At 33.4% G+C, this 13,739-nt stretch overlaps 1 protein-coding gene and 1 pseudogene across 2 annotated transcripts; both read left to right on the top strand.

Moving 5' to 3' along the window:
- Positions 1 to 885: 885 nt before the first annotated feature.
- LOC129291840 (transmembrane 9 superfamily member 7-like) lies at positions 886 to 4,714 on the top strand (annotated as a pseudogene).
- A 2,507-nt stretch (positions 4,715 to 7,221) lies between these two features.
- Positions 7,222 to 11,563, top strand: LOC129291693 (probable disease resistance protein At4g19530). 2 transcript variants are annotated; one of them, XR_008588745.1, is made up of 3 exons: positions 7,222 to 7,799; positions 8,822 to 9,123; positions 9,243 to 11,563. XR_008588745.1 is itself a non-coding variant. In XM_054929175.1 (3 exons), the coding sequence occupies exons 2-3, from the start codon at positions 9,082 to 9,084 to the stop codon at positions 10,754 to 10,756; spliced, it is 1,380 nt and encodes a 459-aa protein (XP_054785150.1). In that variant the 5' UTR covers positions 7,222 to 7,799; positions 8,822 to 9,081; the 3' UTR covers positions 10,757 to 11,563. The 2 variants fall into 2 exon arrangements, 1 of the variants encoding a protein (XP_054785150.1); XM_054929175.1 differs by having other exon boundaries at positions 9,419 to 11,563.
- Positions 11,564 to 13,739: the final 2,176 nt, after the last annotated feature.

Consider the following 13,739-nt stretch of genomic DNA (forward strand, 5'->3'; position numbering starts at 1 on the left):
TGGGTCAATGGTTCGGCTACTGGTGACAGTGGCCATTTTTTCCGCTCTAAAATTTAATTTTAAATAAAAGCTTTGAGCTTGTAGTAATATTTCATAATTATTAATTGTCTTCTACGGGCCGAATGAGATCTGAGAATATTAATGCGTGGCGAGTTTCATTAAAGGATTAATGATGTGATATTATTATAAATGAGTTTTTAAATAAATCTAAAATTTTACTACAAAAATTTGGCCTGAAATGAAATTTTACTGCAATCATTTTGTCTTACATTTTAACTTTAGTTGAAACTTAATTAAATTCTTGTAGTGAAATTTTAAATTTGCATGGGCCTAATTTATAATAGAAATAATGCAATTTTTAATATTTTTAATTTGTATTAATTATTAATTTATTCTTTTAAATTTAATTTTTATTAATTTAATTTTTTAAAATTTATTTCAGCTATCAATTTTATTTTTATCATTTTAAAAGGAGATAATACTATCAAAATTTATTGATATAAATAATAGAATTTTATTTAAATAAGAAAAAAATGAATTTTGAAATTTATAAAAAACAAAAAATAAAACATAATATAAATGGATTACATAGATAAAAATTAAATTAATTTAAAAGTTAATTTATTTTTATTTACTCGTATATAAATTTTAAGTTATTGATATATTTTACATATTAAATTATTTTAAAAATTAATTTGTGTTTTAAAATTTAAAAAATTATATGATAATTTTAAAAAAATAATGCATTAAATTAATAAAATTAGATTTGAAGGAATGAAAATGTTATTATCCCTTTATAGTAATATCACACATTTGCTTACCAACAAATATATATGTGTATATATATATATATATATATGCACCCATCGTCCCAAATCGCAAGTCAATCAAGCAGGGTCGATAAAATCATGTCCTCGTACCTCGTGTTTCCTGATGCGTGAGTGGTAGACTGGTAGTAGCAGAAACAAACTCGGCAGGAGCGTATTCTTCTTCAGCCGGCCACAGTTTCTAGTCTCCTGTTTGGTGTGTGTCAGTGATCCGTTCCTTCCTTCATTCAATCATTCCATTGAAACACCCAAAGAAGCAGACGAAGATGCCTAGCATCTCCGCTCCGACGATCACCGCTTTCTTCTTCCTTCTCTTCTTCATCTCACACGCCCACTCGTTCTACCTCCCCGGCGTTGCTCCTCGGGATTTTCATACTGTACGCTCCCTAAATCCGCTTACTCCTGTTTTCCTAGTTTATATCTCTTTCTCTCTGGTCGTTGAATTTCTTTGAATCCTGGATGTTGCGAAAGTTGTTGGATCTAGGGTTTTAGGTCTGATCTATGTCCTTTTGTTTGTGTTCGATCAAGATTCAAGAATAATAAATGATCTCATTTGCCTTGCAGTTCCTGCTTACGTATTTCTTCAGGATATCGTGGATTTTTTGGTTCTGATGTGCTTCGAGCTAGAAATTATTGTCATTTCTGGTAGAAGATTGTTTGTTCGGGTGAATTTGATGTACGAGTGTCTGTCGGAAAAGGAATCGTAGAAGTGCTAAGGACTTAGGTTAGCTTTTTGAGTCCGGGTCTTGATTGTTACGATTGATTGAAGTACGTCAAACCAATAACGGGGTGTTCAAATCAATTGATATGAAGTGAGAAATTCATATAATGTAGCTTCAGTTATCGCCTTTCTAGTGCTGAAATGAATTTTCCTCGTGCTTCAAGAAATGATGTAGTAACTCCTACTTGTTGTGTTTCTTGAACGAGGAGTCTAATATATATGTTTCAGTGATTTTATTAATTTCAATTTGTTCGTTCTGTATTTTTGGTTCATCATATTATCCTGAAAATATTGATTCGTTGTTTCTACTGTGGGACTAGGATGAACCTCTGTCTGTCAAAGTGAACAAATTATCATCTACAAAGACTCAACTTCCATATGACTACTATTTCTTGAAGTATTGCAAACCCCCCAAGATTGTGAACAGCGCAGAAAATTTAGGAGAAGTTCTTCGAGGGGATCGCATTGAAAATTCAGTGTATACGGTACATATCTATTACTGATTTTCATGTCTCAATATACTTGGATAATTAGGCCTTTTGATTTTACAACCTAAATTGGTTTATTCTTTTTTCAGTTTAAAATGAGGAAGGAACTGTCTTGTACTGTGGCTTGTCGTTTAACTTTGGATGCTGAGTCTGCAAAGAATTTTCAAGAAAAAATTGATGATGAATATCGAGTAAACATGTAAGTGATTAATGTATATTTTCTAGCGCTTTGCTGTTGCTACATGGTATAAGTCCCTTCTGTGCTTTTAAAAGATTTCTTATTGACAGCCTGCTTGTCTTTTGCTGTGTATTTCCTTGCTGGCACAAGTTGCTCATGAAGCTTGCTACTTTTCTGTACTTGCTTTGATCATAAAGCTTTGAAATGAACATGCAGGATTTTGGACAATCTTCCAGTTGCTGTTCTTAGACAGAGGAGGGATGGAGCTCAATCAACCACATATGAACATGGGTTTCGTGTTGGGTTCAAAGGAAACTATCAAGGGGTATAAACTCAGAATACACTTTTTTTTTTATGGAAATATCTTTTTCTGTTCTCACAAATTTAAAATTTACCTGCAGAGCAAGGAGGAGAAATATTTATCAATAACCACTTGAGCTTTAGAATCATGTATCATGAGGATCCTGAAACTGACTCTGCTCGTATTGTTGGGTTTGAAGTCACCCCAAACAGGTGTTGTTCTCTATCCCTTCAATGGCCTCTTTTGTTCGAGGATTAAAACAATGTGTTTCATGCTATTTTAAAGAAGGGCCCTAGGTATATAGTAGATACTTCCCTTTTCCATCATTATTTTTCTCATACCTCATGCATTTTATGCTTGTTAACAATGCTCTCTCCCTCGTCTATATTGAAATTAGTTCAAAATATTGAGCTTCTATATTGACTGCTTTCTTGCTGTTTTTTGCATAACTACTTAATGTGTGTTTTTTTCCTTTTCATGTGAATTCTATTACCGCATACAGTATCAATCATGAATACAAGGAGTGGGATGAGAAGAATCCACAAGTAACAACATGCAATAAAGACACTAAGAATTTAATGCAGGGTAGCACTGTTCCACAAGAAGTAGAAAGAAACAAGGATATTGTATTCACCTATGATGTTTCCTTCAAGGTATCTCTGATCATACCTCTGGCCACTCTCTTCTTCTACCTCATCTATGATTGGCTACATTAATTCAGGTCTAATGATGATCTTTTTCTTCAGAAAAGCGAAATCAAATGGGCTTCTCGATGGGATACATATCTTCTAATGAATGATGACCAGATCCACTGGTTCTCCATCATTAACTCTCTGATGATTTTCTTTTCCTTTCTGGAATGGTGGCAATGATCATGCTGAGAACTCTTTACAAGGATATTTCCAATTATAACCAGCTAGAAACCCAAGATGATGCCCAGGAAGAGACAGGATGGAAACTTCTCCACGGAGATGTTTTCAGGCCACCAATCAATTCGAATTTACTTTGTGTTTACGTTGGTACTGGTGTTCAGATCTTTGGAATGACCCTTGTGACAATGATGTTTGCATTGCTAGGGTTCTTATCTCCATCCATCGAGGAGGTCTTATGACAGCCATGGTTCTATTGTGGGTTTTTATGGGTTTAGGTGCTGGCTACTCGTCAGCACGTCTGTACAAAATGTTTAAGGGCACGGAATGGAAGAGGAATACCTTAAAAACTGCATTTATGTTTCCGGGCATTCTTTTCTCTGTGTTCTTTGTGCTGAATGCTATAATTTGGGGGGAGCGATCTTCTGGTGCGGTGCCTTTTGGAACAAGTTTGCTCTTGTTTGCCTATGGTTTGGTATCTCAGTGCCCTTGGTATTTGTTGGCAGTTACTTGGGTTTTAAAAAGGCAGCTATTGAAGATCCTGTGAAAACCAATAAAATTCCCAGGCAGATACCCGAACAGGCATGGTACATGCAGCCCATCTTCTCTATTCTTGTCGGAGGCATTCTCCCATTTGGTGCTGTGTTCATCGAGCTCTTCTTTATCTTGACATCGATTTGGCTGAACCAGTTCTACTACATATTTGGCTTCCTTTTCATTGTGTTTGTTATACTATTAATTACCTGTGCGGAGATTACAATCGTCCTCTGCTACTTCCAGTTGTGCAGCGAAGACTACAATTGGTGGTGGAGATCTTACCTCACTGCTGGGTCCTCTGCTCTGTACCTCTTCCTGTACTCTATTTTCTACTTCTTCACCAAATTGGAGATAACAAAACTTGTCTCAGGCATCCTGTACTTTGGGTATATGATAATTGTTTCGTATGCCTTCTTTGTTCTGACTGGGACTATTGGCTTCTATGCATGCTTTTGGTTTGTCCGCAAGATATATTCTTCTGTGAAGATCGACTGATTTACATCCACATAGCGGGTGAGAAGTAAGGTCAGCTCTCAAACTATAAGAGGCCGTAGGAAGTTGAAGACTTGAAGCAGATAATGAAGGGAACTTTTTTTTCCCTCGACTGGAGGTTTTTTTTTATTATTATTTTTATAAATGTTAGAGTGGCAGCTGTACTGTTAATTAGTTACGTAGTTTCCAAATGTTGCTGTAGTAGAGATTCTGAAGCAATGATTTGATGGCTCGCATATTTCTACATGTCCATGTGACTCAAGGTATTCAATCTGCAGATACTGGTCGGAGTATTTGTGCACGCATTTTACTTTATATTTTTTGCTTTCACTCTAGTATTCTAGGTCTTCGGCTCAGATTAATATAGGCGGCAACTTGTGGGCACCTCTTTGGGGTGCATACTTACAAAGAATTTAATCACTGCTGCATGTTTAGGCTTTGAACCCGAGATTTTTAGTTAAGCTGGTTCAACTTTTTAACCAGTTGATTCAAGTGTTTGGTGGTTCTTATTTTAATTTCTATTTGACAAGAGTTGAGGTTTGGTTTTTTGGGTTTTGGGGGGGGGGGGGGAATGAATTGAGTATGCCCAGCAACTTGATGTTGTGCCTCGTGATTGTGAGGCCGGTTGATGGGGTGTTGACAAATTTTTTGTCAAGAGTTTAAGTGTGCATTTAGTTTTTAGTTTGTCAAAAGTTTATTTTGTAAAAGTTCATTTGGTAAAAGTCAGTTGCTGTAACAAAATTTATGTTTAAATATATTTTTTCAAAAATCGGTTTAATACATTGAAAATTATTTGATTTGTAATAGTGAATGTGCTTTTGAATGTATAATTATCAAAAAGAACATTGATTTATAATGATTTATAATTTTTATTATACAAATGTAATATATTTAAAATATTCAAAAAACATAATAAAAATTTTAAATAATAAAATTTTGATCTATAATGCTAAAAATTTGATCTTTAGTTATTTGTATTTTTTAATTTATAATTTTAAAAGAGTAATGAAGATTTATAATTTTTATTATACATTAATGTTAAAAATTAATATGATTAATTACTCAATTTATAATACTAAACAATTGATACCTAATTATTATTATTATTAAAATAATAATTATTTTTTAATGAATTAATTATTTTTTAAATAAAAGAATAAGAGATTAAATTTAGGGTAGTATAATTAAATAATATCCTACTTTTTAAATTCACTTTTCAAAAGTTTTAAATAGTTATATTTCAGAAATTTACTTTCAGCTACTGTTTGAATATGCTTTCAGGATGTGCTTTCCTGAAAAATATTTTACCCAAACAATTTTAATTTTTTAAAAGTAAAATTTTGCTTTTTGAACATGAAACGGAGGAAAACCAAACAGATCTTAAATTTTTGTTCATCTATTTTTCATCCTTGTGTTAGGCTTGATTGGGAGTAACAAAAAGAAAATATAGATTAGGATTTATATTAAGTATCCAAATGTGTCCCGACTGGGATTATTTCCAAACAAAAGATATTATTAAAAAAAGCCATGTATTTTAGTTACCTTGTGATTTAGTCCATTTTATGCAAGGGACAATATTTTGTTTTCTATATGTGAAAAGATTTAATTATTCTTTAGAAATGAATTCCATTTATATAAACAAAAATAAAGCTAATCTTGAATTTTATCTAGGATGATTAACTGATTTTTTGATGGCAGGAACAATTCTAATTTGTCAAAGCAAAGTATAATTTAGCACAGAGGGTAAAGAGATTCACGAGCGTGATCGTAGTTCAAATATCCTGAATCGATTTGTCCCAAATCCACATCTGGTTGGGTCGGGTTTTGGGCAACCGTTAATTACTTAATTCACATGCCTCTCCATTTCTTTGTTTCTCCTCCTCCTATTTTTTCCTTAGCAAGCAAGCAACCAATCAACAACGTTGGTCCCTACAACACATGTCACTGCTACTTATCGTTCGCTCAGAATGGTGATCATCAATTTCTGCAGAAGCATAAACAACCAGAATTAAATGAACATCACAAAGCCCTCTGCGTGCGGTCTCTATAATCCTCTGAATCTCACCAGAGAAAAAGCAGAGAGTGAATGGTTTGGATTCAATTCGTATATAATATTTAAATAATTGAAATTCAAATTAACGATTTTAAATTCATATCATACTTAAGATTAATAAACAAGTGACTTTATCTAAACGGTTAATCTAAACTTTAATGATTTAGATGTTATAGGTACTCAGTGCCTGTACTAAGTACAATTATTAAATCCAAATTCGAAAATAAACAAGAAGAACAAAAAGAGAGCATATGATGGAATAGACGAGAATGCTCGCGTTCCTTTTTTTAAATTTCAAACCCTTGTAATTGTTCCCTTTGTCTCACGCAAAATATATTAGGAACTCCAACTGAAATTAATGTCTTGTACTCCTTCACTTTTTTGTGAATTGATTGATTTTTAATTTGTGTTTTGGGAATAAAAAATCACCTCCCAATCGGAAAGAGTTGAATTGGCCCATACCACATTTTCACGTTGAAGAACATATTAAAGGAGAGTTCCGATTACTGATTAACAATTCAGAGAGGCCCATCACCTCTTTGAAATGTTGGGTTTGATTCCATGAAGTTTCGCAGTAATTATTCCTTGTCCTTTTCGAAATGTTGAGAAGGCAATAAACCGTAGTTTAATGCTGAAAAGTCAACCAAGAGATTCCATTTTCATAGGCAGATGAATCTCAGTTTAGAAAATTAAAACTAAATTTGCTTTTATTTATTAGCAAGGCGACCTTATCTTCCCCAGGAAAAGGGCTTGCTTGTTTTCCTCCTATTTCAAATAATTCTTAGATCAGATTTGAAGAAGTGCTTACTCTTTTGCATATCATAGCAAACCAGTCTGCTATGGCTTCATCTTCTTCCTCTAATCCATCTTCTCAATCTCCAAAGAAATATGATGTTTGTATCAGCTTCAGAGGCGAGGACAAACGCCTCAACATCAGTAGCCACCTACATGATGCTCTTCGAAGAAACCAAATTGAAACATATATCGTCAATAGCCTCGAGAAAGGAGGAGTGCTATGGACATCTCTTGAGAAAGCCGTTGAAGATTCAACTCTATTTCTTGTGATCTTCTCAGAAAATTATGCATCTTCCACATGGTGCTTGAAGGAGCTCACCAAAATACTGGAGTGTTCCAAAAATCAAGGTCATCATCGCCTTGTCATGCCTGTATTCTATAGAATAGAACCTTCACATGTGAGGAAGCCATCTGAGAGTTACCAGAAAGCATTTGCAGAACATGAGCACAAAAACATAAACCAGCAACAATTGCAAAAGTGGAGGGAGGCTCTTGCCGATGCTGCCAATTTAGTTGGTTGGCATTGAAGTTTCACTAGGTAACTAATAAACGCTTTTGATCTTTCTCTTATCATGCATGTTGTTTTGTGGGACTAAATTAAATCAATCTTTGAGCATCTGCTGGAGCTTAATAGCCAGGGTTGGTTCTCTCATACAGAAACTTATGCTGACATTATTAGGGGATAAAGAATCTCATCTTGGCATGCTTGATGAAATGGCTCCTTATGCCATGAGAAGACTTGGTCCAAAAAAAAAAATTCATTGTTCTTGATGTTGTAGATGATCAAGAACAATTAGAAATTTTAGCTGGGAGACATAATTGGTTTGGATCAGGTAATAGAATTTTGATAACAACAAGAGATAAGCAAATTCTTAGAAAGAAAATGGATAATACATATACACGAGGCTTTGAATTATGATGAGGCTTTTCAACTTTTCACCTTGCATGCCTTTAAAAAATACTGTGATGACCCAAAAGTAAGGAGTTTGGCAATGAAAGTGACTTTTTATGCAAATGGAATCCATTGGCCTTAAAAGTTTTAGGTTCCTTCTTGTGCGGAAAAAATCAAGAAGCATGGGAGAGTCAATTGGAAAACTCAAAATATTACCTTGCTCAAAAATCAATCATGTCCTAAGATTGAATTTTGAAGGGCTTGATTGTGAAGAGAAAAATGTTTTCTTAGACATGCATGTTTTTTCAATGGTTATGATGTGGATTATGTAAAAAAAATTGTTAGATGCATGTGGTTATTTGACCATCATTGAATTGAAGAGTCTTGAAGATAAAGCTCTTTTAAAAATCTATTAAAGAAGAATATCTATGCACCATTTGATAAAGGAAATGGGTCGAGCAATTGTTCACGAAGAATCATTGAAGGATCCCACTAAACACAGCCAATTATGGAATTCTAATGAAATTTCTCAAATATTGAAAGAGAACTTGGTAAGGGAAATATGTACATAATTTTTTTAGATAGAAATTTGTTGAATTCTACATTCCTATATTTAATTTGCATAATGTTTTGAGTAGTATATATCTTTATTATTTTCTTTTTATTAGGGAAGTGAAGTCATCGAAGGCATAACTCTGAATGTTTCAGAAATTGAGGAGATGTGCTTGAGTCCCAAAACCTTTTGTTCAATGCCGAATCTGAAGTTTCTTAATTTTCATAAAACATTCAATGATCCGGCTGGGACCAAGTTACATTTTCTCACGGTTTAGTTTTTTTGCCAAATAAACTTGGACTGTTGCATTGGGAGAAATACCCTTTAAAGTCTTTGCCAGCAACATTCAAGGTTGAACATCTTGTTTCACTTGAAATGCCAAGCAGCAATTTGACAAAACTTTGGGATGGCATCCAGGTAAATTTTTTACTTTTTACCAAAAAAACAAAAAAAAAAGTATTGTCAATACACTTGTTGGGAAATATTATTGCTATTTTGGCCAGCAATCTTACCAAATAATGTTTTTGTTTTGACAGAATCTTGTGAATTTGAGCAAGATTCAACTGGTTGGATAAAAAAAATTTAATAGAGCTCCTGAACTTTTCAAAGGCCATAAATCTATCTGAAGTTAATCTCAATTATTGCTCAAAATTATGAAGTGTTCATCAATCTATTTTATCTCTAAATAGCCTTCGTGGTTTATGGCCAAGAGGTTGCAAAACCCTTACTAGCCTCAAGTAAAACCCATCTCAAATCACTTAGTGATCTCGGCCTTGAGGAATGCTCAAAATTGAAAAAAATTTCAGGGACCTCAGAAAATTATTGGTTTGAATTGAAGCTTTCAGGAACAGCCATCAATGATGAATTGTGCTCATCAAGCGGGCGTCTAAACAAAATTGATTCATTGTTTCTAAACAATTGCAAAAGTTTGACAAGTCTTCCCTACAAACTGGTTGAACTGCGTAACCTTCGACGTCTTTATGTTAATGGTTGTAATAAGTTAGCATCAAATCTGCGTTCCATATTTGATGGGATACGTGCTCTGGAAGTTCTATGGCTAAGTGATTGCAATGAACTAATTGAACTCCCATTCAGCATCATCTTCTTGTCATCATTATGTGAGTTAGCTCTCTCAAGGTCTAATATTGAGACTTTGCCTATAAGCATCAAACATCTTTCAAGCCTGCAAGATCTTTACTTGGATGGATGCAGAAGACTTCGGTCTCTGCCTGAACTCCCTCCCTCTGTCTTAGCACTGTCTACCATCGACTGTCTATCCCTTACGACTCTACCTCTACCTTTAACTATTGAAGATGAAGAAGGAAAAGAAGTAGATTATGATGATGAAGATGAAGAGGAGCCATTTCCGTACTTTTGCTTTACAAATTGCATGAAGTTGGATCGACAATCAATCAAAGCCGTAGAAGCAAAAGCCGTCCTTGAGATGAATAAAGGCATTTATAGCACGGCTAAAATAGAATATCCAGGAAATAGAGTTCCAGAGTGGTTCATGTATAGGACTACACAGAACTTTGTAACCATGGATCTTTGCTCCATTCCACAACCTTCTTGGGATGGCAGTTTCATTTTCTGCGCTGTCATTCCTCAATCACCACCAAGTACATTCATTGATGCCACAAGGTTTATTGATGGTCAATATGCTTGCATGGCTGCCACCTCGTTTGGGACGACTGAGTCACGTTGTTCAGATCATGTTTTCGTCTGGTATGATTCCTATTCTTTTGAAGGATTGCGAAGGAAAATTGAAGAAAAGAAAAAAGATGCTCAAAACAACACTTATCATCCATCGGTTGAAATAGAATTCACAGTTACATGTTGGAAGTCTTTAGATTATGGAAGAATAGGGAAGATCAAAGGGTGTGGGGTATGCCCAACATCTGCAATTGAATATCAACAATACATTAAACAGATTAAATCGGCATTGCAGCAACATCTTAACTCTACTGCAATGGGATCACTTGCTCCTTTCACAAAGACGCTGTCTCTTGAAAGCGCAGATACCACAGCTCTGATGAATACCAAGAAATGATTTTGAGTTTCAAAGATCTCAAGCTAAACGATCTTCGACTTCATACATGGCTCCCTTCCTCTTGAAAAAAGGTATCCTCTGCTTTTAATTCTGATGCATAATTTTTGTTCCTACAACCCCAATTTTTTTACTTCTTTTTTTTTAAAAAAAAAATTCCATATTTACAAATCGATCATATAAATAAATAACAAAAACTGAGCAAATTGAAGAGTTCAGAAAGAGCAAATTGCATTGATTATTTAACCTTCCCTTATTGTTTAAGTAAGCTTCTGCGCACTTTTGCTTTCCCTTCTGCAAAATCTTCTCAAACAGAGAAAACTTTGCCATTATTTTTCACTTTTGTAGATTACATTCCCTTGTCACTGCTACTTATTGTTCCACTATCCGAGCTAAGAATAGTGATCATGACTTTCTACTGAAGCATAAACAACCATCCCAAATCCCCATTTAACATTCTCATTGATGATTACTTCCATTGAAGAGATGATTTCAGCGAGGTTTCTGCTCTAAGCAAAAATGGCAGAGGGGAACAAAATAGAGGAGCCTAAGTCACTGTCTAAAGCCTACATCGCAAAGCTCTCCATAGCTTCTTTCCTTCCTTTTCTACGTCAGAAGGATTTGGGATTGAAAGGAGAAAGAAAATAGGGGTAGTTCCTTGTGTCTTGATTATTAAATCCTATTAAAAAAATAAAAATTAAGTTTTTTGTGTGTTCTTTTTCAGTGAATATAAGTTGCTCGCAAGTTTTTTTCAGTACGTATAAGTTGTTCTTTTTGTTTAATTCAAGCTCTTTCTTTTATTACTTACAAGTTTTCACCTATTAAAGGCAATGATGTTTACAGTAGGATTGACACTTTTTTTAGTAGAAATTCAAATCTTGATTTACTAATTTGAGGGACTAGCCCTTTTAACTAAACTAAACTCTTATTGATTTTAATTCAAGTTCTTTGATAAAACTACATAAATATTGTATTATAGTGGTAGAGGTTAATAAAAATTGAAAAAATTTCAAGGACTCCTTCCCCTAATTTAATTTCAGTCAAAATCTCTAAAATTTTGAAATTTCACTACACACGTGGGAGATTGAAATGAAATTAAAGAGCTTAATAAAATGGCCTTATTGTCCTTGATGAAGCTAGGCGCATAAATAACTAATGTAGGGAAAATAAAACCACTAATGTAAGTGAAATTTGTAACTTTCATTAATAGCATAATACCACTATAAAATTGCAACTCTCATTTTTTTCCTACATCAATTATTCATTTTTCATATATCAATCATTCATTTTCTCTATACAAGTTATTCATACACCCAAATTTTGCTTGCATTATTTGTTCATTTTCATACATTAGTTGTTTATTTCACTAAGGACAACAAGATCATTTTAATCAGCTCTTTAATTTTATTTTAATCTCCCACGTGTGCTGTAAAATTTTAAAATTTTATAGACTTTGATTAAAATTAAGTTGGGTCTAAGGTCCTCACTTAAGTTTTCCCTAAAAAAATTATACTTTATCATTTGAATTGAATGAGATAATAACATACATTGTGCTCCATTAATCCAACCTTCATCTCAACATTTTTTAAAATAAATATTTTCAAAACTCACTGCAATAAAAACGCACATCTCTCTTGAAAAGATTACAAGAGAACATAATAAATCTGACATAAAAATATTTCTCTCAAAAAAATTGTCTCAAAATTTGAGAGCAAATTCTCTTCATGTAAATTTGAGAGAACTTTCTCTAAAAAAAATATTTGAGAGAAGTTTTTTTCAAAAAATTTTTACGATAAAACTTTTCTCTCCATAAATTTCAAAAGGAAGTTGCCAATTTCATATTTTTATCTCAGCAGATATATCTCAGGAGTGAGATAATACAATTTTTTAATAAAATTTATACTAATATTATATTGATAAAAGATTAGAAAATACAATTTTTTAATGGATCAACAACTATGAAAAACAGTTTCACAATGTTCAAAAGGATGTTCATACTATAGAACCTTCTATGCTTCATAAGCTACAGGATGGTATTGTAAAATCTATTTTCAAATGGCTTGAAGCTTAAAATCCAAATCAAATCTTTGAAAGGATATTGTCCATCTCTTTGGCCTTTATTGGAGATAAAGGGATCCTCCTATTGAGTGGTTTACTATGAATGCCAAACCAATCTATGTCTCATACATCAACGATTACTTTATCTAGGATTGTGCCCCAGAAATGTGTAACCCAAATTGTAATTGTTATCTTTGAAATGATTTAGATGATGATGATTATAGTTCCAAGAGAAAAACTGAAAAATCTAAGCATCCTAGATCTCATGCAGAAACAAACACCCTCCAAAAGATGATGATGACAACCATGGTTTAAACAATCAATAAAGATAAAATGGGTAGGACTTCCAATTCTTTTTACTAAGAGAAGTACTCTCTTTGACCTTAAAAAGCTTGGCCATGAAGACCTTCTTCCATTGAAGAAATCAAAACCAATTTTTCCACAACATCCAAAACATGTCATCCCAATAATCCCACCTGCACAAGTACAAGCTTTTCTTTGTATTGCTATGGTAAGGCCTTACAAGAAATAATTCCTCCTCTTGAACGAAAGACAAATGAAAGGACAAAAGTGGTTAGTGTGCCTTTTGTCTCCTAAATAAAAGTAACTTCTCAAGGTATTTTTCAACCTATCACACCAACAGAAGAAGTCCTCAACTGCCAATCTCAAAATACTGTATGGCTAGATAAGTGAGGTATTCCTACCACAACTGCTGAACAGCATATCACTTTTGAAATAGCCCAACCCTTGATTGATGGTTGGATCAACCAGGGTTATACAAATTATTTTTTATTTTTATTCTATATTATTAAAATAAAAAATTATAAAAATTATTTTAAAAAATTAATAAATCTTCTTACAAATTTAGATAATTCAAATTTAATATAGGCAATCCAAATTTAATATTAAAAATTTTTAATAAGTTGAC

This window comes from Prosopis cineraria, unplaced genomic scaffold, assembly GCF_029017545.1.
Source record: "Prosopis cineraria cultivar Desert tree isolate PC_DT_omini unplaced genomic scaffold, ASM2901754v1 PC13, whole genome shotgun sequence".
Lineage (NCBI taxonomy): Eukaryota > Viridiplantae > Streptophyta > Magnoliopsida > Fabales > Fabaceae > Prosopis > Prosopis cineraria.

Excerpts from the sequence above, each read along its gene's own strand:
- LOC129291693 (XM_054929175.1), top strand. The coding sequence starts at position 9,082 with ATGCCAAGCAGCAATTTGACAAAACTTTGGGATGGCATCCAG. Across the intron at positions 9,124-9,418 it reads AACTTTGGGATGGCATCCAG|GTTGCAAAACCCTTACTAGC; the intron begins GTAAATTTTTTA and ends TATGGCCAAGAG.